Below are 26,394 nucleotides of genomic sequence, written 5' to 3'. Positions count from 1 at the left end.
TTTGTTTTTTGCAGCTTCACATTTACCTCTTACGAGGTCTGACCAGGACAAATATATTTGGGTCATGGTGAATACCTTGATGAAAATGTCAACCCAGTGAGTGGCAGCTATGAAAAAGTCAAATTCCATTCTAGGTATCATTAGGAAAGAGACAGAAAATGTAATTGCCAGAATCATACTATGATACTGTTTTTGAAAATCTATGGTGCAATCACACTTGGAATACTATGAACAGTTCTGGTTGCCTCAGCTCAAAAAGGATATTGCAGGTTCAGAAACGGAGAACTAAAATGATCAAAGAGGTGGAACAATTCAGAAAAGTCTACAACATTCAGGGCTTTTTAGTTCAGAAAAAAGGAGAGGTGGGGGTGAGGGAACATGAAATATATGCATAAGACACAAATGATGTGCAAGAAGTTGACAGAAAAAACATTTCCTGCTTCTCTCATTACGTTGGAATTCGTGGACATTCAATGAAGCTTAATGATGGAAGATTCAAGACAGACAAAAGACAGTGCATTTTCACACATTACACAGCTAAACTCTGGAATTTATCTCCAAAATTCAAGTTACATTTAATAAATTTTGCATACTGCCAACCCTCTGACATATTCTTAAGTTTGCTAAAGGACGAGCATACCTTTCCTGGGGTGTGAGGTAACTTACAATTTAATCAACAAAAACATAAATGCTCAGTGTTCAAAGGCAACGCCAACTTTGATATTTTCTCTTCCCATCAGAGAAGGTTATGGAATGCAGAATATTCTCTTATCACACACCAGAAGCAACGTGGATTCAAAAGAAGTGAACAATCAGCATTAAGCAGAAGATCCAGACAACTGGTTTTAAGGGAGAGCTCTCCCTTGCGGCTGTGAGTTGCCTGCAATTCTTAGTCCTCAAAGGGAAGCCACAGCAGTTTCAGCCTAGTTCAAAATATCTGCTAGCATTGGATATAAACAGGAAGCAAAAGTTCCCACTTTTGTGTTTGGTTATGGAAACCTAACAGAGGTGGGAGGGAACCAAAAGGAAAAAGCTGAAATTAACGCCAATTTTTAATTTAAAAACAACCTGATTAAATCAGCTGGACCAGAAATGACTTATGAAGCTGCTTTGCACAGACCTAGTTCTTATTTGACACTAAAAGAGAAGAGACCCCATGTGCCACATGCATCCTAGGGGCCAGTCCCTTCTTACCCTGGTGCGAATTCATGGCGAAGATTTTGGCTAACGTGCCTATATACCCCCAAGGACCAAACATGCTGTACCCCAGTGGCTGTTAGTTTCTGTTAGCCACTGAGCAGCTGCTTGGAGTCACAGGACTCTGTTTACATCCCAGGGATTCCAGGCTATTGGAAGTCTCACGGAAGAAGGGAGACGGGATGTGACGTTAGTGGTTTCCTGTTTCCTTTGTTCAGTTGCTCTCACAGAGAGAGGATGTATTTTTCTTTGCTCTCTGCGTAGCTTAGAAATAAAGCATAGCATGTAGCCAAACCTCTCGTCTCTTCCCTGTGCTGGGAACTCTGCTGAATAGAATGTGCCTTGGAGCCTCATCAAAGGCTCGAGGTCGTTAATTATTCGTCGGAGGCGATTCTGGAGACTCGGCCGGAAAATGGAGCTTTATCAGCTTGGCCGAGTGGAGTTTCCGACAGTGGCATGGTAGCAGGTCCAGGGGTGCAGTGTGGGGAGGGCTGGGTGTGCCGTGCCCCTGAATGCATTTTCTGGAGGGGGAGTAACTAGGCACCCCCACAAGAGGCTACCATCTTCCTCGCGCCCAGCTGCAGGACATGGGAGTGGAGTGGAGTGGAGCGTCTGCCACCCCTCTCCTTGGCTATGCCACGTGCAGCTCCGCCACAGTGGAGAGAGGCTGCCAGCCACGCACTTCCATCCCTGGGCCACCCTCTCCAGCCTGGCGGCTCTGGCAGAGAGAGGAGAGTGGGCGCTGTTTCCATACGCTCTGCCCATGAGCAGGCCCTGTGACTTCTTTTGGGGGTGCACACCCCAGTTGAAGCTGCAGGGGAAGTAGCTATGGGGAGGCGGCCCCCACATTGCAGAAGTGCCTAGGCCACTTTGATTGCCACCTGCTTGATTTACCTGAACTCTGAGGGCTGTAGCTCAGTGACACGGCACGTCCGCCATACGGAAGATTTTGCACGCAATTCTCCTACATCTCCACTCAGGTGGCAGGTCTTGAACTTAAGAGGACTACACAGAGTAAGCAAAAAGGGGCTTGACCAGTTGCCCACAGCATTTTCCAACACGGGACCGACTTTTAACGCAAACATGTTTTTGAGGACCTATTCATTATATACATATTTTTATAATGTGTGTATTGAGGTAGTGCTGGTGTTGAGACCCACCTTAGATCAGGTTTTGACCAATGGGATAGATCAGGAGTAGCCAACGTAGTACCCTGTAAGGTGTTGTTGGAGTCTGACTACCATCAGTCTCACCCAAAATGGCTAATGGTCAGGGATGCTGGGAATTGTAGTCCAAAGCATCTGGAGGGCATCATGGTAGCTAGTTAAGCCAATGGTTATTAAGACACCTTAATATGTTGACATGCCCCCCCCCCCAAAGAACAGAGGTTTGGCAAAAAGCCAGACTGAACGCCATGGGCCAAAACTCCTCACTTCAATGTCTAACATGAGTTTGATCATGGAGGAGCCAGGAGGAGCCAGAAGCATCTAGCAGAGTGGCAGCTGCTGCTACTAGATCTGCCAGATATCACCCCAGATGAAGTTTAGCACCAATACATGGAGGTGAAATGGAAACCCAAATTCCAGGAAAGACTCAACAGGGGGCTCCAGAAGAACCTGAAGAAGTGAATTATGAGTATATCTCAGGAACACAAAAAGAGAGTAGTGTTAAAAAATGGTAGTGTCAACCCAATGATAGAATAGTAGCTTTCGTAGCCCAAGCCTGGGCTGGTCTATGAAAAATGAGTCCAGAGTCATTGGCACATCCAATGTGATTGGCATGTGAGGCCAAGACACCCAAGGGCAACTGAGGTTCCGCAAGCAGTCATTCCACCAGGAGAGCCAGCACACCAAGTTCCTCCAGTTTTGCTCGGATGATGGCATCCCAGCCCTTGTTGGCCTGGGGGTTGCGAGGCGATGGGTGCATCACCCCCTCGACTCGCACTGGGATCCCAGCAGCCGACAGGGCCTTGCGGGCGCGCTGCTCAGCAAAGCGCCCCACGCCGATCACCATGTTGACGCCCAAGAGCTTGACGGCTTCGCATAGAGCGTCGTCACAGACCTGCAGGAGCTGTTCACGCTTGGCGGCCGGCAGGTCGGCCGGAGTCAAGTTGCGCCCGCTGTGACTAAGAAAGAGAAGCGGGCAGTGGTTGTGAACGAAACAGTGGCGGAAGAACACCTCGGGCCTGGCGCACAAGGAGCGGAAGAAGCCCCAGAAGCGGGCCCCGCTCACCTCCGTCTGGGGGCATTCCAGACCCCGGATAGGTCTCTTGGGATGCTCCTTTGGTGGCTTGGACACCTGCCCGCGGACCTGGAGCCAGTCTCGGACCAGCTGCACCTCTCCAAAGGGCACCTGCAAGGGAGCAAGAACCATCACATGGGAATCCGGATCTGATGGGAAAGAGTCTGACTCCATAGGCTTTGACAGATCTGCATTTGCTTTGGGATTTCTGTGGGACTCCCAATTTGTCAGAAAAGGCACCCCAAATCAATCTATTTCAGAGAAGAGGGAAGCAAACAAGTTAAAACACAACGTCCTTAGCAAGTAGCCCCAAGACTAGGCGGATGTCAGGCTTTGGGTAATCTTACCAGTTAGAAACTCTAATAATCACAGCAAGAGAACAAAGAACACATCTCCTAGAAATGGCGGTGCTCACTATTAAGGATTACACTCCCTTCCGTCTCTATTAATCTACGTCACTCCTACGTCTTGTAATCTGAGTTTGTATCCTCTGTGCTTTGTGTTCTGACACTTTCTGAGTTCTTCTTGACTTTGGGCTGAGTGGGGGGAATGCTGTCCAGAGATTGTGAAACTGATAACCATCTCTCTGAGGACTGCAGGGCCTGCTCCCTTCCAGGGCCTTCTCCAACTGGCCCAGGGGGCGTGGCCCAGGCCCTTATTTGGAACAAACCTTTGGGGAAGCTGGGAAATGTTCTGCAATTGCTTCCCTGTTCCAATGTGTTTTAAAATGTCCTCAAGCAGTCGGTGGCAATTTAAATTTGTATTTCTTTTTTTCCTTTTTTCTCTTGCTGGGGGTGGGTGGGTGTAATGGATATTTGGTTGGGGATTAATTTTAGTGTAATTGTTCTGTTTTTGTTTTCTGTTGTTTTATTGGTTCTGTATAGTTTGTGTTTTGTTTTTAAGGGGTGGGATCAGGGCTGCCTGGGAGTGAGGCCCCAGCCAACACGTTGGCTGGGACAAGTTCCACAGGGGGGGAAGCACTGGGACATCCGATCTCGGTGATCATGGGCAGGAGGCGGAGTTACGCTAAGACCAGACCATGTCATTACCGAGGAGGCAGGTTTAGTCGTTGTTTGAAGACTATCCCTGCCTCCGGGTCTGGCCTTGACCAGATGGATACTGGAATCAACAGGGGAAACCCACATAACCTGAAGGTGTTGCTGTGTAATGCCAGGTCAATGGTGAATAAAACCACTGCCATCCACGACCTGATTGTGGATGGAGGATTTGACCTGGCTTGTGTGACAGAGACCTGGTTGAATGAGACAGATGGGCCCGTCCTTGCTGCCGCTTGCCCGCCAGGTTTCTCTTACGCACAGCAACCCAGGTCATGTGGGCGGGGAGGGGGGGTTGCAGTGATTTTTAGGAAGTCATTAGTCTGCACCAGGCGTCCTACTGGGAAGACCCAGTTTTCTGACTGCATGTTCTGGAAGTTGGGCAATAGGGGCAGTACAGGATTCCTTTTGGTGTACCGACCTCCCCGCTGCACCAAGGATTCCCTGTCCGAGCTGCTTCAGGTCGTGGCGGATGTTCTCCTGGAGACACCTAGTTTGGTTGTCCTAGGGGATTTTAACATCCACGCCGACACGACCTTACAAGGGGCCGCTCGGGACTTCGTGGAAAGCATGGCCTCCATGGGGCTGTCCCTGAATAAGTTGGGCCCAACTCATAGTCATGGACATGCCTTAGACCTGGTATTCACCTCTAGCGACGTGGGTGATCTGACACTAAGTAAAAATGAAACCAAAGAAGTGCCATGGTCAGATCACTTCCTGGTGCAACTGGACTTCTCCGCGACCCTTCCCCTCTGCAGGGAGGTGGGACCAATTCGGATGGTCCGCCCCCGCCACTTAATGGATCCAAATGGTTTCCAGAGAGTGGTAGGGGATGCTTTATCCCATGTTGATGGCCTTTCAGCTGATTCCCTGGTGGCCCGCTGGAATGCGGAGTTAACCAGGGCTATCGACTGTCTGGCTCCGAAGCGCCCTCTCCGATTGCATGGAGCCCGGACAGCCCCGTGGTTTTCTTCGGAGCTGAGGGCGATGAAACAATCGCTGAGACGGCTAGAGCGTCGGTGGCAGAAAACTCACTCCGAATCTGACCGGACACAGGTTAGAGCTCAACGTCGAGCCTACCAAGTGGCGATAGCGACGGCGAAGAAGACTTTCTTCACCGCCTCTATTGCATCTGCAGAAAATAGTAGCAGGAGACTCTTTCAGGTGGTCCGCAATTTAACGGAACCACCTTTACCATCGGGGCCTTGTAAAGACCCCAAGATCTCCTGCAACGATTTTGCAAAGTTTTTTGCAGATAAAATCACTCATATTCGGAAGGAGCTAGACACCACCGTGGGAGCAGGGCTGGGGCGGGAGAGTGCTAGAGCCCTGTCTGGTCAAGTTGCATGGAATCAATTTCAATCCGTTACCCCCGAGGATGTGGACAGGCTGCTTGGACGAGTGAAACCAACCACCTGTCTCCTTGATCCTTGCCCATCCTGGCTTATAAAAGCTAGCCGGGAAGGGCTGGGCGATGGGCTCTGCGGGGTGGTGAATGCTTCCCTCTGTGAGGGAACATTCCCAGATCCGCTGAAAGAGGCGGTCATTAAACCGCTTCTTAAAAAACCATCTTTAGACCCGGCCAGTATGGCCAACTATCGCCCAGTCTCAAATCTTCCATTCTTGGGCAAGGTGATTGAGCGTGTGGTTGCTGAACAACTCCAGGCACGCCTGGAGGATGCGGACCATTTGGATCCCTTCCAATCAGGGTTCAGGCCTCATCATGGGACTGAAACTGCCTTGGTCGCACTGGTTGATGATCTCCGGCGAGCTAGGGACAAAGGTGAGAGTTGTTTCCTAGTTCTGCTGGATCTCTCAGCGGCCTTTGATACAATCGACCATAACATCCTTCTGGACCGTCTAGAGGGGTTGGGAGCTGGGGTCACTGTTATACAGTGGTTTCGCTCCTTTCTCCTGGGCCGTGTTCAGAAAGTGGTGGTGGGGGATGAGTGTTCAGACCCTTGGGCCCTCACTTGTGGGGTGCCTCAGGGTTCCGTCCTCTCCCCCATGCTTTTTAACATCTATATGAAGCCGCTGGGAGAGATCATCAGGGGGTTTGGACTGGGTGTCCATCAATATGCAGATGATACCCAGCTCTACCTTTCTTTCAAATCAGAACCAGTGAAGGCGGTGAAGGTCCTGTGTGAGTGCCTGGAGGCGGTTGGAGGATGGATGGCGGCTAATGGATTGAAGTTGAATCCTGACAAGACAGAAGTACTGTTTTTGGGGGACAGGGGGCGGGCTGGTGTGGAGGACTCCCTGGTCCTGAATGGGGTAACTGTGCCCCTGAAGGACCAGGTGCGTAGCCTGGGAGTCACTTTGGACTCACAGCTGTCCATGGAGGCACAGGTCAATTCTGTATCCAGGGCAGCTGTCTACCAACTCCACCTGGTACGCAGGCTGAGACCCTACCTGCCCGCTGACTGTCTGGCCAGAGTGGTGCATGCTCTAGTTATCTCCCGCTTGGACTACTGCAATGCGCTCTACGTGGGGCTACCTTTGAAGGTGACTCGGAAACTACAACTAATCCAGAATGCGGCAGCTAGACTGGTGACTGGGGGCGGCCGCCGAGACCACATAACACCGGTCTTGAAAGACCTACATTGGCTCCCAGTACGTTTCCGAGCACAATTCAAAGTGTTGGTGTTGACCTTTAAAGCCCTAAACGGCTTTGGCCCAGTATACCTGAAGGAGCGTCTCCACCCCCATCGTTCTGCCCGGACACTGAGGTCCAGCGCCGAGGGCCTTCTGGCGGTTCCCTCATTGCGAGAAGCGAAGCTACAGGGAACCAGGCAGAGGGCCTTTTCGGTGGTGGCGCCCGCCCTGTGGAATGCCCTCCCATCGGATGTCAAGGTGATGGACAACTACCTGACATTCAGAAAACATCTTAAGGCGGCCCTATTCAGGGAAGCTTTTAATGTATGATATTTTAGTGTTTTTGGTTTCTGTGGAAGCCGCCCAGAGTGGCTGGGGAAACCCAGCCAGATGGGCGGGGTACAAATAATAAATTATTATTATTATTATTATTCCAGTGTTTCTTCTCCTAGCTGTTCCCCATCCAGTATTTCCCAGCTTCTGCCTTCTGAACTATGTCCCTCTGCAAACCACTGTTCCAAATCTATACTGTCCTCCTGGGAAGATTTAGGAGCAGGAACAGGGGGAAGGGGAGGCTCCCACCATTCAGTGCAGCCCTCCTCAGCACGGTCCCTGACAGCTGTTCAGAGACAAAAAAACCACTTCATGGCAAAACCTCCACTAGGGATCTTCACCACAGAGAGAATCCAGATTACTCCATGGGGGTACCACAATTATTTCCTTGCATAGGTGATCAAGATCACCTAAGAAGAGGTCTAGGTCTAATTAGTGCCTGTGAAGACTACATATGCCAGAGCAGTAGGCTTCTGAATAACAGCTGCTGGAAATCACAATTGGGGAAGCTGTTGCGTTCAGATCCTGCTACCGGGATCCCATAGACATCAGATTGGCTGCTGTGAGATGATGCTGGACTAAATAGGCCTCTGGCCTCCTCTGGCAGGACTCTTTTATGTTCTTGTGCCACTGTAAGATTCATTTTGGGGGGAAAGCCATATACAGTGGTACCTCAATTTATGAACATAATCTGTTCTGAAAGTCCGTTCTTAAACCCAAAGTGTTCTTAAACCGAGACGCGCTTTCCCTAACAAGGCCTCTCGTTGCCAGTGCCCTTCCACTGTTCGGCTTCCGTTCTTATACCGAGGTAAAGTTTGCAAACCGGGACACTATTTCCAGTTTTGCGGCGTTCATAAACCAAATAGTTCGTAAACAGGGCTATTCTTAAACTGAGGTACCATTGTATAAATCAGGAATAGGCAAACTCGGCCCTCCAGATGTTTTGGGACTACAACTCCCATCATCCCTGACCACTGGTCCTATTAGCGAGGGATGATGGGAGTTGTAGTCCCAAAACACCTGGAGGGCTGAGTGTGCCTATGCCTTGTATAAATAATAATAATAATAATAATAATAAGTAGGAAAGTCAAGGGTAGATGAATAAAAATTGATGTCTCCTGAGACATGGGGTTTTGGGAATCATTATTCATCTAAGCAGTTTTTCCCAACCTTGGGTCTCCAGCTGTTTTTGGACTACAACTCCCATCATCCCTAGCTAGCAAGACCAGTGGTCAAGGATGATAGGAATTGTAGTCCAAAAACAGCTGGAGACCCAAGGTTGGGAAAAACTGATCTTATACCATGGGTGGCATTCAACTCAATTTGCTCTGAGCAGACACACTGAAATCAATGGACCTAGCTTAATCCTGTTCATTAGTTTCAACAAGACTCCTCTGAGTGAAACTTAATTGACCCCATGAGTCTTACTTCTGTGTAGTAAACATATATAGGATTGTGAGATGAGTTTGCAGGGGACCTGGCTGTGCAACGAAGTCTTTTGCTTCGCAAGCCTTAATTGTGAACAACAGTTTTGTGGACAACAGAGACAGGGGCTTCTTCTCTTTTAAATTGTTTTTATTAAAGTTTTTCTTGGATGGGAGGCAAGAGCTTCCGGTGTAGGCCAGCCAAATACAGACCTCTCCTCCTGTTTTCCAGCTCAGCCCAGCTGCTGCTCTGAAAAGCATCTACTGGTATCTTTTCTTTGGGGAGGGGAGTGGGATAAGCCTTCGTGATGAGAGGCTAATCCATCTATCGTTATCAGACGCTGATCTCCATAAAATTTAAATGCTCACACAGGCCACAAAATGGATTGGGTTTTCAAAAGGCAGGCCAAAGGGAAATAAGAATGAAAGTGACCATGTGTGCGGCACGGAATGGGCTTCTAATGCCATGCGTGGTCTCTCCACTGGAATGCTAAGACTTTGGGATTTAATTCAGTTTTCAAAGAGCATGCAGAATTTCCCAGCCTCTCTAGATAGAACTAGGAAAAAATCCTCTCCGAACATCCTGGAGAGCCTCTGCCAGTCAGTGTAGATAATATGTAGCTAGATCAGTGTTTCCAAAGTGGCTGATATTGCCCCCTGGGGGGCGCTGGAATGATCCCGGGGGGGAGGTCGTAGCCTTGGGTGCAATTGGGAGGAGTTGATTAAAAATCATGGGGTGGTGGAAGCATAAAGAAAGAAGAAATAAAATGTTGAAAAACCATTTGTAAATAATAATAATAATAATAATAATAATAATAATAATAATAATAATTTTAGTAACAACAACAATAATAATACCCTGCCCATCTGGCTGGGTTTACCTAGCCACTCTGGGCTACTCCCAACAGAATAAAAAAGCAATAAAATATCAAGCATTTAAAACTTCCCTAAACAGGGCTGCCTTCAGATGTCTTCTAAAAGTTAGATAGTTGTTTATTTCCTTGACATCTGATGGGAGGGCATTCCACAGGGTGGGCGCCACCACCAAGAAGGCCCTCTGCCTGGTTCCCTTTAACCTCACTTCTCGCAGCGAGGGAACCGCCAGAAGGCCCTCAGAGCTGGACCTCAGTGTCCGGGCTGAACAATGGGGCTGGAGACGCTCCTTCAGGTATACTGGGCCGAGGCCGTTTAGGGCGTTAAAGATCAGCACCAACACTTTGAATTTTGCTTGGAAACGTACTTGGAGCCAATGTAGGTCTTTCAAGACCAGTGTTACATGGTCTTGGCGGCCGCTGCAAGTCACCAGTCTAGTTGCCGCATTCTGGATCAGTTGTAGTTTCTGGGTCACCTTCAAAGGTAGCCCCATGTAGAGCACATTGCAGTAGTCCAAGCAAGAGAGAACCAGAGCATGCACCACTCTGGCAAGACAGTCCGCAAGCAGATAGGGTCTCAGCTTGTGTACCAGATGGAGCTGATAAACAGCTGCCCTGGACACAGAATTGACCTGTGACTCCCAGGCTGCGCACCTGGTCCTTCAGGGGCACAGTTACCCATTCAGACCAGGCCCACCTCCTGTCCCCCAAAAACAAAAATGCCACAGCTTTCTCAGCACTTGGCAACGTAGCAGTGGTTACTTCCACCCTGCGGTGGTTCAGGCTGAGCTGGCAGGCTTCACTCTGGCCCGCCTATAGGTTTTCATAGATATCATAGAATTGTAGAGCTGGAAGGGACCTTAAGGACTATCTAGTCCAACCCCCTGCAAGGCAGGAATATGCAGCTATACCGTATGGGGATCGAACTTGCAACCTTGACATTATCAGCACCATGCTCTAACCAACTGAGCTATAAATAATTTTGTAATTTGAAGCTTCAAGGTGTCTTATTTACAAGAACATCTTTCTTTACTATGCTGTAGGACAGGCATCAGCAAACTTTTTCAGCAGGGGGCCGGTCCATTGTCCCTCAGACCTTGTGGGGGGCCGGACTATATTTTGAAAAAATAAATAAATGAACGAATTCCTATGCCCCACAAATAAACCAGAGATGCATTTTAAATAAAAGCACACATTCTACTCATGTAAAAACACGCTGATTCCTGGACTGTCTGCGGGCTGGATTTGGAAGGCGAGTGGGCCGGCCCCCAAGCCTTAGTTTGCCTACCCATGCTGTAGGATGTAGGTATGTAGAAATAAGGTAAGGTAAAGGGACCCCTGACCATTAGGTCCAGTCATGGCTGACTCTGGGGTTGCGGTGCTCATCTCACTTTACTGGCTGAGGGAGCCGTGTACAGCTTCCGGGTCATGTGGCCAGCATGACTAAGCCGCTTCTGGCAAACCAGAGCAGCACACAGAAATGCCGTTTACCTTCCCGCTGGAGCGGGACCTATTTACTTGCACTTTGATGTGCTTTCGAACTGCTAGGTTGGCAGGAGCAGGGACTGAGCAACTGAGCTTCTCTGAACCGCTGACCTTCTGATCAGCAAGTCCTAGGCTCTGTGGTTTAACCCACAGCGCCACCCGCGTCCCTTGTATGTAGAAATACAGTTACATAAAAGAAAGCAAATTTGTCACTGCATCTTTTTGTTTGTTCGTTTAAAGAAGGTAGTTTTCCAGGGGCACTGAGTGCTTCCCCCCCCCCCCCGAAAAGGGGGCGATAGGCCAAATAAGTTTGGGAACTTCTGAGCAAGATGGAACAATGGTCTGATCTTCAGCACCTTTGTCTCAGGGTGCTGAAGATTTTGCTAGAGCTACCCCACCCCCCACCCCATTATAATTCCTAGGATTCCTCAGAAGGAGGAGGAATGACTATTAAACCAGCTTGTCTGCGGTGTGGGCAGACCACAGGAAACAGAAGCAGTTGTTTTACTGTGATCTCCAGACTAATTCCTCTGTTATCATAGCTTAAGTTAAAGAAAACTCTGAACAGCTTTCCCCCTGCCCCACCCCACCACCCGCTGCCCTTTAACAGAGTTGTGTCTACATCCACATCGAAGAGCTAACTGCTTCTAGCATCACCGGGGTGCGGGGGTGAATCAGTCAGTTTACACCTACCCACCCACTCATGTTTAAGCTAGGTCTTCGCAATATCGCAGCAAGCACTTTGCCACCCTATCAATTTCCCTAATCCTCTCCTTTCCTGGCTCAGCATCAAAGCAGACGCGAAGCTATTTGTCTGGATGTTGACTCCGCTAGGATGGGACAAGTCAGGACACCCCAGTTCCACCCACGGGGCCCAAGCCACGTGCAGGAAACTAGAGAGATAACAAGGAAGAGTTCTTCAGCAGAGAAGTATCTCTGCTGGAATCGTGCAGCTCATTCGCACACAAGAGGTGGCCAGGAAGCCATGCTCTCACCTGGGGTCATTTTAGTACCGCCCACCATCATCTAGCTACCACTGAGTTCCTTTTCACAGGCAGGCAACCTGATCAGCGCTGGAGGCCCCACCATCGAAACAAGTTAGAGAGCCGCTGTGATTTTATGTTATAACTATATCTAGCTGCTGTGGTTTGCAACAACAACAACAACTTTTAGCACACCAGGTGCTTACACTGCCATTGCTGGACTCGAACCCATACATTTCCCAAATCTGCAGCACATAAAATGAACTGGGTTTCACTCCAATGCTAGTCCTACTCTGAGTAGACCCATTAAAATTAATGAACCTCATGTCTTTTAATTTTAATGGGTCTGTTCTGAGTAGGACTAGCGCTGGACGCAACCTGTGTTTTTTAAAAATTTGTTTTTATTAAAGGATTTTCATAGATAGCAAGGGTACTTACAACATCTCTGTTTTCAATTCATAGCATCCTTTCTGCAGGTCAGTTACATTCGGTGTGGGACACTGCTGTCATATACATTAACCTGTTTCTTGTTAGTTAAATCTGGAGCCACATTTCATTCTTAAAAACACACACTCCCCTTTTAGAATGCTTTATTTATGGAGCTTCCACAGTGCTGTGATTTTGCCACTGGGCAGCTGCTCTGGGAAGGCACACCAGAAGCCGTAACTCGTGTAAATCCGCAAGGCGTGATTTCAATTAGGGGCGGGTAATTCAATCTCATGGAATACGGGTGGCGTTGTGGTCTAAACCACTGAGCCTTGGGCTTGCCGATCAGAAGTTCGGCGGTTTGAATCCCCATGATGGGGTGAGCTCCCTTTGCTCTGTCCCAGCTTCTGCCAACCTAGCAGTTTGAAAGCACGTTAAAGTGCAAGTAGATAAATAGGTACCGCTCCGGCGGGAAGGTAAACGGCCTTTCCGTGCACTACTCTGGTTTCGTCGGAAGTGGCTTAGTTATGCCGGCTGTATGACCTGGAAAAACTTTCTGCAGACAAACATCGGCTCCCTCGGCCAATAAAGCAAGATGAGCACCACAACCCCCAGAGTTGTTAGCAAGAGTTGTTAAAGGGGTCCTTTAAAGGGGTTGTGACACTCATCTCGCTTTATTGGCCGAAGGAGCTGGCGTACAGCTTCCGGGTCATGTGGCCAGCACGACTAAGCCGCTTATGGCGAACCAGAGCAGTGCACGGAAACAGTGGAGCATGTTCTTTGAACACAGCATGTTCAAAGGCCCTCGCTTTCCTATTATTACTACAAGTGGCCCAGGGCCGAGCCCCGCAGCCTTAAATAAGAGTTTACGAGGTGAAGCCCTGATGCAGATTAAGTTGCAAATCCTGTCAAGCTCAAATTACTCTCCCCCACCTCGGCTTGCCTTCTTACCCCAGTCTGGGCCATTCCAAAAGGCCCTGGGTTCATACCAAGAAACAGCACCTCCTTGCGGAACCGGCAGTATCGACGCACGTAGTCTTCGTGGGGCTCCCAGGCGTATTCCAAGGGGTTGTAAACATACTCGACGGGCTCGAGGAAGCTGAGCTCCTTCAGGCGGAGGGTCTGCTCTCGCTCTATGCGTAGAAACTGATCGGCCAAACCATCGCCCTCGAAAAAGCTCACTGGAGCCTCTGAGGAGTACATCGGAGCTCTGCCTGGTAAATGAGAAAAGCAGAGGTTGGATGGCCATCTGCCATGGATGCTTTAGTTGAGATAATAATAATAATAATAATAATAATAATAATAATAATAATAATAATAATTTATACCCCGCCCATCTGGCTGAGCTTCCCCAGCCACTCTGGGCGGCTCCCAATCAAGTATTAAAAACAATACAGCGTTAAATATTAAAAACTTCCCCGAACAGGGCTGCCTTCAGATGTCTTTTAAAGATAGGATAGCTACTTATTTCCTTCACATCTGAAGGGAGGGTGTTTCACAGGGTGGGCGCCACTACCAGGAAGGCCCTCTGCCTGGTTCCCTGTAACCTCACTTCTCGCAGTGAGGGAACCGCCAGAAGGCCCTCGGAGCTGGATCTCAGTGTCCGGACTGAACAATGGGGGTGGAGATGCTCCTTCCTTTATTGCAGGGGGGTTGGACTAGATGACCCTCAGGGTTTCTTTCAACTCTACAATTCTATGATTCCTGGGCCGGAGAATGGATGGCTGAGTCGTGGGATATGGGCTATACAGCTATGATACAGACACCCACATTAGGTTCCACATTCTGGTGTTTTTTTAAAAGATATTTATTAAATTTTCACAAATTATAAAATCAAACACAATACAAACAAACACACACAAAGACAAACAAATATAATTTCAAATCCTTATTCTCTTAAAACTTACTTCACCGACCTCCTCATACCTCCCCTTTCTGCATTCCAATTTCAAATATTTAGTTCAGCAAATCCTCACCCTTAATTTAATCTAATTGTAATCCTTTCTTTTCCTTTAACCTAATCTTTACATAGGTTCCACATTCTGCTGGTGGGGATGTGCGTTCTTTGGAGGCAGATCAAGCCAGCCTAATTTCTCACTGGATCACAAGCACATCAGCACAAAGGTCTTCATAAAGACCTTGGCAGCTTTAACAAGTGAAATGTACCCTGAGTGGTAAGGGACCTGGGTGGCACTGTGGGTTAAACCACAGAGCCTATGGCTTCCCGATCAGAAGGTCAGCAGTTCGAATCCCCACAATGGGGTGAGCTCCCGTTGCTCAGTCCCTGCTCCTGCCAACCTAGCAGTTTGAAAGCACGTCAAAGTGCAAGTAGATAAATAGGTACCGCTCTGGCGGGAAGGTAAACGGTGTTTCCGTGCGCTGCTCTGGTTCACCAGAAGCAGCTTAGTCATGCTGGCCACATGACCCAAAAGCTGTACGCCGGCTCCCTCGGCCAGTAAAGTGAGATGAGCGCTGCAACCCCAGAGTCATCCACAAATGGACCTAATGGTCAGGGATCCCTTTACCTTTTACCCCGAGTTTTACCTTAACAACTAATGCCTGTGCGTTTTTTGGCTATGGGCACTAACCAGTGAATGCATTCATTGCCCACTCACATATGAAACTCCTAGAGACCCTGGATAAGAGGGCAGGAATCTGTACACTGAAGAACAACAACACTAGTAACTATAAATTAACATGGCATTCCTGCACAAGAAAACAAAGCAAGTTTGGGTAGGAATAATAATAATTGATGTTGTTGTTGTTTACACCCTGCCCATCTGGCTGGGTTTCCCCAGCCACTCTGGGCAGCTCCCAACAGAATATTAAAAACAAGATAAAAATCAAACACTAAAAACTCCCCTAAACAGGTCTGCCTTCAGATATCTTCTAAAAGTCGGATAGCTGTTTATTTCCTTGACATCTGATGGGAGGGTGTTCCACAGGGAGGGTGCCACTATTGAGAAGGCCCTCTGCCTGGTTCCCTGGAACAGGCAAGAGACCGTAGTTCAGAGGAAGAGTACTTGCTTTGCAGGCAAAGCTTCTCATGTTCAATGATGGGATCTCAGTATTTAAAAAGGCTCTCGGGTAGCACACTATGTAAAAGCCTCTCTGCTTAAGAACTGTTGCTAGAGCCAGAGGATAATAGAATACAGTGGTACCTCGGGTTACATACGCTTCAGGTTACATACGCTTCAGGTTACAGACTCCGCTAACCCAGAAATAGTGCTTCAGGTTAAGAACTTTGCTTCAGGATGAGAACAGATATTGTGCTCCGGCGGCGCGGCAGCAACAGGAGGCCCCATTAGCTAAAGTGGTGCTTCAGGTTAAGAACAGTTTCAGGTTAAGTACGGACCTCCGGAACGAATTAAGTACTTAACCCAAGGTACCACTGAAATGGGCAAATAGTCTGACCTTGTAGAAGGCAGCTTTCTATGTTCCTGACAGGTATTAGAATGCAGGGAGTATCCAGGTAAATAGGGAAGGCTGCAGCCTTTGCACACACGTGAAATAAAATAACTTCTGTTCTTGCTCCACTTACCTGGCTGAGTCTTGAGAAGCCAGGAGACACCCCTAGAAGCACACCCCCAACACTTGGCTTCAGCAACGTGGCAGCATGTCATGAATCTGTTTCTTATCACCCACTGAAGTGCTCTGTTGAAATCAACAGGGAAACATGATGGTTTGATTTTTCGAAAGCTATTTTGGCTCCAGCATTTTACTTTAACAGGATATTTTTACATTATATTCAATTAGTGCTGGAGCACTTGACTTTTAGTAGTGTTTTAAAATAACGCTTTGAAGGCTTTTCATGTTGTAAGGTGTTAAATTGTATTTTATTACGCCTGACCTGTGGCTTATAAACAAACCACTTTGGGGTAATGTGCTTTTATAAAATAAAATAAAAACCAGTGCACAAGTTTACTAAACAAAACTATTTCCCAATGTGAAAACACAGAAACTATTAAATATGGTCTTGCCTTGTGACAATGGCTGGTAGTTCTTTGTTTCACCTTAAGATAAATCATATCCTTTGTTTCAGAAATTTCATAACAGCATCTTCACTGAGGTTTTGCTATGATGTGAATGAATTTCAGTTTGTTCATACAGTGGAAAGTGAGAAAGTTTGTCATTTAAACCACCTTAAGTAGGTAAAAAGGGGACGCGGGTGGTGCTGTGGGTTAAACCGCAGAGCCTAGGACTTGCCGATCAGAAGATCGGCAGTTCGAATCCCCGCGACGGAGTGAGCTCCCGTTGCTCGGTCCCTGCTCCTGCCAACCTAGCAGTTCAAAAGCACGTCAAAGTGCAAGTAGATAAATAGGTACCGCTCTGGCGCGAAGGTAAACGGCATTTCCGTGTGCTGCTCTGGTTCGCCAGAAGCGGCTTAGTCGTGCTGGCCACATGACCCAAAAGCTGTCTGCAGACAAACGCCGGCTCCCTTGGCCAGTAAAGTGAGATGAGCGCCGCAACCTCAGAGTCGGTCACGACTGGACCTAATGGTCAGGGGTCCCTTTACCTTTAAGTAGGTAAAGGTTTGCTAATTTTTTCTGGAAGAATGGTTTAACATCTGCATACAATAGGGAGAAATGCAACAGATATCACTTTCCCCAATTGCTCCAGCTCCATGGTAGGAAATAGTATCACCAGTTGAATTTCTGCCCACCATACAGGTGTTTAAAGCACTTGGAGGGGGTCATGGAGTAGCAAGCTGAAACTGGTTGACCATCCTATCCAACTACCCCTTGAAGCAGAATTCAGACCAAACTCCACCTGCCTGTTTTCCCTTATCTTCTCCAACCACCCAGTCTCTTATAAGTACCGGGGCCTGCCTCGTAAATGGTAAAACTCGGTATGTCACGCCTCAATCCATTGCAGCCTATTCCTTAACAGCCTTATTTCTTACCCCACCGAGTGGATGAGGGATTTCTATCATAGCTCTGCTTACAAGTGAACCAGGCGAGGCCTCCAAATATATTCCTCCATGGGGAATGTTCATTTTATTGCCTTTTTTATTACCATAATTAGTAAAGCATTCACTCAAGATACAAAACATTACTGTAAATAACCTATAAATGCTCTGTGCTGTGATTAAAGAAAGACAACCACCTCCACACGTGTGCTCACTTGCAATCTTGGAGAGAGAGAGAGAGAGAAAATAAAACTCAAGAGCCACAATTCAGGAGAGAGAAAATTAGCTCACAAAGGGCTCGCTGGCAGGTGAATACTAGGAGTCTGAACGTTCACTGGGCCATAAGCCAAGCTCTTTGCTCCTGCTCTGTGTGCCCCTTTGCCTCCAAAATAATTCCACATTTGCATCCCCCAAACTCAAAGGTATGTAAGCTAAATGACACCGAGAATTGACAAGTTGATTTTACATAGTGCCGCACTCTGCACCGAATCTAGGATCAGATTTGGAGCTTTTGCAGGATCTAGAACAGGGATGGAGCACCCATGGCACAACAGATGTTGCTGGACTACATTTCCCATCATCTCTGACCGTTGGCCATGCTGGCTGGAGCTGATAGGAGCTGGAGTTCGACCACATCTGGTGACACACAGCTGCCCCGTTCCTAGTCTAGATTGTTTTTAGCAAGGAATCATACGGCAGCAGTAGGGTAGCACTGACCAATCAAACAGTCCAAGCACTCAGTTGGGGCGGCAGAAAAGGAAACGATCTGAGAGACACTCAGGGAGCACTATGCAGGGGCCTCTCTCTGCAACATTTGAACCATCCTCCCCAAGTTTTTAGTTTCCCAATTAAAAGAAAACATTATCTACCCTCTTTACTTAGTAAATTGTTGTTGTTTAGTCATTTAATCGTGTCCGACTCTTCGTGACCCCATGGACCAGAGCACGCCAGGCACTCCTGTCTTCCACTGCCTCCCGCAGTTTGGTCAAACTCATGCTGGTAGCTTCGAGAACACTGTCCAACCATCTCGTTCTCTGTCATCCCCTTCTCCTTGTGCCCTCAATCTTTCCCAACATCAGGGTCTTTTCCAGGGAGTCTCCTCGTCTCATGAGGTGGCCAAAGTATTGTAGCCTCAGCTTCAGAATCCGTCCTTCCAGTGAGCACTCAGGGCTGATTTCCTTCAGAATGGAGTGGTTTGATCTTCTTGCAGCCCATGGGACTCTCAAGAGTCTCCTCCAGCACCAGAATTCAAAAGCATCAATTCTTCGGCCATCAGCCTTCTTTATGGTCCAGCTCTCACTTCCATACATCACTACTGGGAAAACCATAGCTTTAACTATACGGACCTTTGTTGGCAAGGTGATGTCTCTACTTAGTAAATATATAGGGGCAAACAAGTTGACAGCACACTGCTCAGGTCATTACTAAGAAATCTGCCGAATGCCCTTCTGCTGTTGTTGGCACTGCTTTTCCCATCATCTCTGGGGAATAATTCACTTTTGAATGTACTCACTATACACACTTCCCTGCCACTCTTACTCATGCCTCTTCATGGTTTTCCCCAAAGAATTCTAGGATCTGTCGTTAGTTTAGGATGATGAAAGTTGTTCCTTCCAAGAGCTACAATTACCAGAGTTCTTCTGGGAACAAAATAGGGGCCTCCTAACAAATCTCAGCACCCTTAACAAACCACAACTCACACAATAGCCTGGGGGAAGCCAGGGTTGTTTAATGTGGCCTCATAGCTCTTTAGATGTATGGCATGAATGTGACCTTAGAATTCAGCAGGGAAGAGAATGGGGAAATACTAGGGTTGGTTGACTCTGCCTATTGTTGGCTGTGGTTGCGTCTGCCATTGGTTCTGGCACCTCTTGTTCGTCTCCCCGACTTCTGCTCTGCCACTCTCAATGGGCACTGCCCACCACTGGTAATAGGGCTCTTGCCAATTAGAGTTGCAAAACTGCACCCAATTTTGCTTGTTTCACATCACCACCTGCAGGCAGGAACATCCACCCCCCTGTCTGAAGAACACTAGCCGAGAAGATTTTTTTTATTTTTTTTAAATTATTATTATTATTATTATTATTGTTATTATTATTATTATTATTATTATTACCCCGCCCATGGATCAACCATACCAGACCCTCCAAGTGTCCGTATTTTCCAGGGAAAGTCCCAGATTTACAGAAGCTGCCCCGGTTTCTGACTTGATCCCAGAATGTCTCCACTTTTCCTTAAAGGTAAAGGGACCCCTGACCATTAGGTCCAGTCGTGGCCGAATCTGGGGTTTCAGCGCTCATCTCGCTTTATTGGCCGAGGGAGCCAGCATACAGCTTCCGGGTCATGTGGCCAGCATGACTAAGCCACTTCTGGCGAACCAGAACAGCGCATGGAAACGTCGTTTACCTTCCCGCCCGAGCGGTACCTACTTATCTACTTGTACTTTGACGTGCTTTCGAACTGCTAGGTTGGCAGGAGCAGGGACCGAGCAACGGGAGCTCACCCAGTCGTGGGGATTCGAACTGGCAACCTTCTGATCGGCAAGTCCTAGGCTCTGTGGTTTAACCCACACCGCCACCCACATCCCTTCACTTTTCCTTAGGATGTCCCTATTTTCATTGAAGGGTATATAGTTATGCAACCCCTGAGCAAAGGAGATAAGTAACTAAACAACCTTTAGAAGTCATCTGAAGGAGATAGACAGATAGATAGATAGATAGATAGATAAGATGGAAGCTGCCCAGAGTGGCTGGGGAAACCCACTCAGATGGGTGGGGTAATAATAATAATAATAATAATAATAATAGTGGAATAGGGTGTCCCAATTTTCATTGGAGAAATGTTGGAGGGTAAGGTATACAGTGCTGAGACTGAGGCTTGATTGATCTATTGGGACCACAGCAGGGCACTGCATTGATGAATGGAAGTCCTAACCGCCGCCCTGCCCTGCTCATGGGCAAGATGCTTTTTGCACTGTCAGCTATCCATGGTCTTCCTAGGCAGCCCTGCACTAATGAAACCTTCTGTCATGCTGCTACAAATAGCCACACTCCCATCATGCCTATCTGCCATGCAGGTCGGTACATTTCTGGTCATGCAGGCACAACTCCTGTCTGCATAGACATTGTTTTCCAAAGCAACCATGAGGACCGGGTGCTTGGTCTTTCAATAAACTGAACATTCAAGAGTCTCACAGTGCTCTCCTAAAGAGTCCATGCTTCCCCCTTGATCACAGTCAGCTACGTTTTGGGTGGGGGGGAACGCTGCAAAGGGGAAAGGAGCAAATCCAAAAATTATCTGGGAGGAAAGGGAGACCCACCTGCCCCACCCTTTCCTCGGAGGGGCAGTGTGTGAAAATGGGGCCCTCCCTCTCCTTAGCCTTATTTCAAATCCTCAGAAGGAACGTCATCTCATAAAAGCCGTGGCTGCTGAGAGATTTAATTGCCTTGCCAACTGCACGGGGTGTAAATCTACGAAGCTCCGGATGTTAACAGCCTGAGAACTCCGTGCTCCCAGAGCACAAATTAACAGCATCCCATTCGCAGCCAGTGGCGTCCCAGCATGCCTGAGCATTTAACAAGGGGCTGGGGAGAAGGGGGTGGGGAGCAGGAGGGCATCTCCCCTACAAAGGGTCATTCGAGGGGTTGCATTTCCTCAGCAGGTGAATAGGATTGTCCTGGTCTCAAGTTTCTACAGTAAAACTTCCCGGCGATCCTTCTATACCCATCACAGGAGCACGTTCACATTCTCAGTGTTCCAGATGAGAAGGAAAGGGCCTCTTAAAATCGTCCTTAAATTCTCAGTGTTCCAGATGAGAAATACCGTATTTTTTGCTCTATAAGACACACCAGACCATAAGATGCACCTAGTTTTTGGAGGAGGAAAACAAGAAAAAAATATTCTGAATCTCAGAAGCCAAAACAAGAGGGATCGATGCGCAGTGAAAGCAGCAATCCCTCTTGCTGTTCTGGCTTCCGGGATAGCTGCGCAGCCTGCATTCACTCCATAAGACACACACACATTTACCCTTACTTTTTAGGAGAGAAAAAGTGAGTCTTATACAGTGGTGCCCCGCAAGACGAATGCATCGCAAGACGAAAAACTCGCTAGACGAAAGGGTTTTGCGGTTTTTGAGCTGCTTCGCAAGACGAATTTCCCTATGGGCTTGCTTCGCAAGACGTTTTTTGCAAGTTTGTTTCCTTTTTCTTAACACCGGTAATACAGTTGCGACTTGACTTCGAGGAGCAACTCATAGAACGCGGTGTGGTAGCCTTTTTTGAGGTTTTTGGTGATTTTTGAAGCTTTTTCAAAAAATTTCCGACACCGTGCTTCGTAAGACGAAAAATTCGCTAGACGAAAAAACTCATGGAACAAATTAATTTCGTCTTGCGAGGCACCACTGTAGAGCAAAAAATATGGTACCCTTTAAAACTGGAGAAGTGGAGAGAAAGAACACTTTGGTCATCTTTTTATGATGAGACTTGAAATCATCATCGACAACATGCCCTCCTAGTGCTAATGGGTTTGTTGGTTTATTCCATTTGTATCCCACAACCTCACAACCACCCTGTGAGGTAGGTTCAGCTGACTGACCGACGGGCACAAGGTTACCCTGTGAGTTTTACAGCTGAGAAGGGATTTGAACCCTGGTCTCCATGGTTTGGGACGCGGGTGGCGCTGTGGGTTAAACCACAGAGCCTAGGACTTGCTGATCAGAAGGTCAGCGGTTCAAATCCCCGTGACAGGGTGAGCTCCCGTTGTTCGGTCCCTGCTCCTGCCCACCTAGCAGTCGAAAGCACGTCAAAGTGCAAGTAGATAAATAGGTACCACTCCGGCGGGAAGGTAAACAGTGTTTCTGTGCGCTGTTCTGGTTCTCCGGAAGCAGCTTAGTCATGCTGGCCACATGACCCGGAAGCTGTATGCTGGCTCCCTCAGCCAATAAAGCGAGATGAGTGCCGCAACCCCAGAGTCAGTCATGACTGGACCTAATGGTCAGGGGTCCCTTTACCTTTACCTCCCAGGTATTATCCTAGCCCTCTGGCCACTAACCCACAACAGGCATGGCAACTAACTTAGCATGGCACTGAATCTTCAGTTGCCACTCTTTTTATGGATAGAGGCAGGTGAAGCTTTACCTGTTGTATTTGTGCCAGCTGTGTTGCTCTTAAAAGCACAGGGCCTCTGTCCAATTAAAAAAAAAAGTGGCAGCTGTTTTGCACCTAGCACCAGAGCTGTATTTGTTCAATGCCGCTGAAGGAACACCAACTCTGTACAGTACCTTAAGGAGAAAGAGCTCACAATTGCACCAGTATCCCCTGAGATTTTCCATTCATTGGTTAAGTTTTTAAAACTGGAAATGAAAGCAGCAGGGACTTAATATTTGTATACTATAATAAAAATGTATAGATTTGCGATATCCATGACCAATTTCACACATGCCACAAAGCACAATCGACACCCCCAGCCCCCTGTTGGAATGCATGTGTGCGTGTGCTTGTAATCAGATTTTTAAAACTGATTGATGGACATGAAGGAATGTGGATTTTAAATGGTATTTCAACCATCCAGTCCCCCAGTCTGGTCTCTGGTGAAACTGATAACTTTGGGGAAAATCTTTTGACAATTTCACTGGTGGGGTTGTTGTTTTCCCTGCCCCACCCCCACCCTTAAAAAAAACTACACACACACACAAAGCCATCTCTGGTGCATAAGACGCTATTTTAAGTTTTCAAAAGACGGTGCATCACCACTGACATTATAAGTCACTAACCTCCCAGCTGCAGTTCTGCCAGAAGGAAGGAAAAGGAAAGTTGGAAGAAATCAGCATTGGGTGAAATTGACAAGCTTTCTCCAACCTTGTCTATTTTCACCAGAGTGGGGTATATAGAGCATTTTCAGGCATTTACTTTTTTTAGCAGAACTCTCAGGCTGAACTGCTACTGTCAGTGAGGAAAAGACCGAAAACAATATTGAGCACAGCACTCTGCTCCATGAGAATATAATTCTTTATCTTCTTCTTTTTTAATGCTTCTAGCTCTCATGGGTATATGGCCAATATCTGATCCAATCAACCTTCATTTTTTTAAAGCCATGTTTCTAGCACTCATGGTTCAACATGCATTGCAGGGGGGTTAGACTAGATGACCCTTGGGTTCCCTTCCAACCCTATGATTCTGGGATTCTATGAACATTTGGTTAAAAAAATCTCAAAAGCCAGAGGAGCTGCTGATCAAGATTTGCAGGAGGGAACAAGCAGAAATTCAATGCCCCTCCCCATGAAAATTGCAACTGCAAAATTAACTGCAATGTTAATTATGCAGAACATTATGCTTTTTTAAATAAAACAAAACCTGAAAATTAGTTGGAAACACGTAGCTTCTCCTCTTGCAGGGTTTGGTTAGCTTGACACAGAATTTTGATTTTTAAAGTTCTCATTTTCCTACTTAGAAGTTGGCCAACTTACGCATGAACCTGAAAAGGTCGGACGACTTTAGGATGAACAGGTCAGAGTACAGTTAACATAACAAGTTAATGAAAGGCCACGGATATACAGTGGTACCTCTGGATGAGAACGGGATCCGTTCCGGAGCCCCGTTCGCATCCTGAAGCGAACGCAACCCGTGTCCGCGGGTCGCAATTCACCACTTCCGGGCATGTGTGTGATGTCATTTTGAGAGTCTGCACATGTGCAAGCGGAGAAACCTGGAAGTAACGCGCTCTGTTACTTCCAGGTCACCGTGGAGTGCAACCCGAAAATGCTCAACCCGAAGCTACTTCAACCCGAGGTATAACTGTATGGAGCAAGCAGATCCTTCACATTTGAAGCCCTTCACGGTTTGTCCTGGCCAGGACAGAATGGAAGGCATTCCGGTCCCCTAATTTTCACCATGCCAGCTTCAGAACATCCATGGGACTTGAGATCAAAGCCTGCCACCACTCCATCCCCACACTGCTTCAGAGCTTTACACTGCTGGTAGTTACTCCCCACTTGGATAGAGGCAGACTTGCTGGTACAGCAGGCAGACACACACACACACTCCAACAGTGGCCCTCTCTGCCAACTGGAGAGGCAAATGCGCACCACCCAATCCCATCAGCCATCAACATGGCAGGGCAGAATTGCATTTTTAATCCTGCTGAAGATTGCAACCTTAAAGATACAGAAGTGCCACTGATCAACCAAGGCTACTTTCAAATTCATAACATCTGGGCCAAGGCTACGCAAGCCCCCTCGTTTCCCTGGCCTGTACTTGCTCTCTGCTTCCCATTCCTTAGCCTTAGGTACAAGAGCTTGAACTGATGCCATTCTAAAAAATAAAAGTCAGCATGGTGTAACTGTTAGACCTTGGACAACAGAATTCGAATCCCAAGCCAACTAGGAAGCTGGGGCCCGTCACTGCCTCGTAGCCTAACCTACCTCAAAGGTTTAGTTACAGGTAGGTAGCCGTGTTGGTTCCCTTCATGGATCACTGCTTTGCAGTGGTGAAGGGGCTTGAATAACTCAGAGAAGCTATGAGCTATGCTGTGCAGGGCTACCCAAGATGGACAGGTCATAGTGGAGAGTTTTGACCAAACGTGATCCACCTGGAGCAGGAACCAGCAAGCCACTCCAGTATCCCTGCCAAGAAAACTCCATGGACATGAATTATGGTGCTGGAGGAGACTCTTGAGAGTCCCATGGACTGCAAGAAGATCAAACCACTCCATTCTGAAGGAAATCAGCCCTGAGTGCTCACTGGAAGGACAGATCCTGAAGCTGAGGCTCCAATACTTTGGCCACCTCATGAGAAGAGAAGACTCCCTGGAAAAGACCCTGATGTTGGGAAAGATGGAGGGCACAAGGAGAAGGGGACGACAGAGGACGAGATGGTTGGACAGTGTTCTTGAAGCCATCAGCATGAGTCTGACCAAACTGCGGGAGGCAGTGGAAGACAGGAGTGCCTAGCGTGCTCTGGTCCATGGGGTCACGAAGAGTCGGAGATGACTAAACTTCTAAACAACAACAGCCGTGTTGGTCTGCCATAGTCGAAGCAAAAAAAATAATAATAATAAAATCCTTCCAGTAGCACCTTAGAGACTAACTAGTGTGCATGCACATGATAGCTCATGCCAATAACAAACTTAGTTGGTCTCTAAGGTGCTACTGGAAGGAATTTATTTTTATTATTATTTTGTTTCGGCTACCTCAAAGGGGTGTTGTGAGGATACAGTGGAGAGGGGGAGAACTATGGGTGTTCCTTGGAGGAAAGCCGGCGTATAAATCCAACAATAAATAAAATAAAAGCCACAATGGTGAGAGATAAAAGGAAATAGTTGGCAGCAGCCAACCATCCAAGACTCAGGCGAGATACTGCAGGGTGATTTGAGGACGCAGTGGCCAAAAATAAAGAGACACCAGAGGATACAGCAGTCTGGGGCTATAAAGCTGTATTGCTAACAAAGGAACCTCCATGTTCAAAGGAAGTATACCTGAGATTAGCAGACCCTGGAGACAAAGGACAGGGGAGACAGCTGCCTCAAACATGCCTTGCTTGTGAACGTCCCGAGGACAACGGACTGGCTGCCGCTGGGACGCAAAGCTGCCGGATTAGATTATCATGGTGTGATTTAGCCATTACTTTCTCGTTATCCGCGGGGCGCTTTGCACCCCGACAGGTGGAAAATTAGCTTTGCAAGCCACGTGCAAACGCACAAAAGGTTTTCATTTAAACACTTAAAAAACAAATGTCGTCTTTTTCTCATCCCATCTGCACCACCTCCCCACCTCCATCACTATATTGTCTAAATTATGCCAATGAAAGCTGAGTGAATGAACCCCCCCGTCCCGCCCCCTCCGCACACTCCCGGTCTACTTTACCTACAATGCTCGGTTCG

At 47.6% G+C, this 26,394-nt stretch overlaps 1 protein-coding gene across 1 annotated transcript; it reads right to left on the bottom strand.

Annotated features, from left to right (window-relative positions):
• On the bottom strand, positions 1–26,394 carry SMUG1 (single-strand-selective monofunctional uracil-DNA glycosylase 1). The gene is made up of 3 exons (XM_083490514.1): positions 26,382–26,394; positions 13,563–13,825; positions 1–3,549 (listed from the first exon to the last, which is right to left on the bottom strand). Exons 2-3 carry the CDS (start codon positions 13,812–13,814, stop codon positions 3,022–3,024), a joined length of 780 nt encoding a protein of 259 aa, XP_083346640.1. The 5' UTR covers positions 13,815–13,825; positions 26,382–26,394; the 3' UTR covers positions 1–3,021.

The sequence above is a fragment of the Podarcis liolepis genome (assembly GCF_965112155.1).
Source record: "Podarcis liolepis genome assembly, chromosome: 2".
NCBI lineage: Eukaryota > Metazoa > Chordata > Lepidosauria > Squamata > Lacertidae > Podarcis > Podarcis liolepis.
Note: the sequence above shows the minus strand (reverse complement) of the source record. Positions and strands in the feature narration are given on the sequence as shown.

What these genes read in the sequence shown, in the direction of transcription:
- SMUG1 (XM_083490514.1), bottom strand. Translation starts at nt 13,814, where the DNA reads ATGTACTCCTCAGAGGCTCCAGTGAGCTTTTTCGAGGGCGATGGTTTG. An exon ending in TTGGAATGGCCCAGACTGGG is followed by an intron (nt 3,550 to 13,562) that starts GTAAGAAGGCAA and finishes GCTCCCTTGCAG; the next exon opens with GTGCCCTTTGGAGAGGTGCA.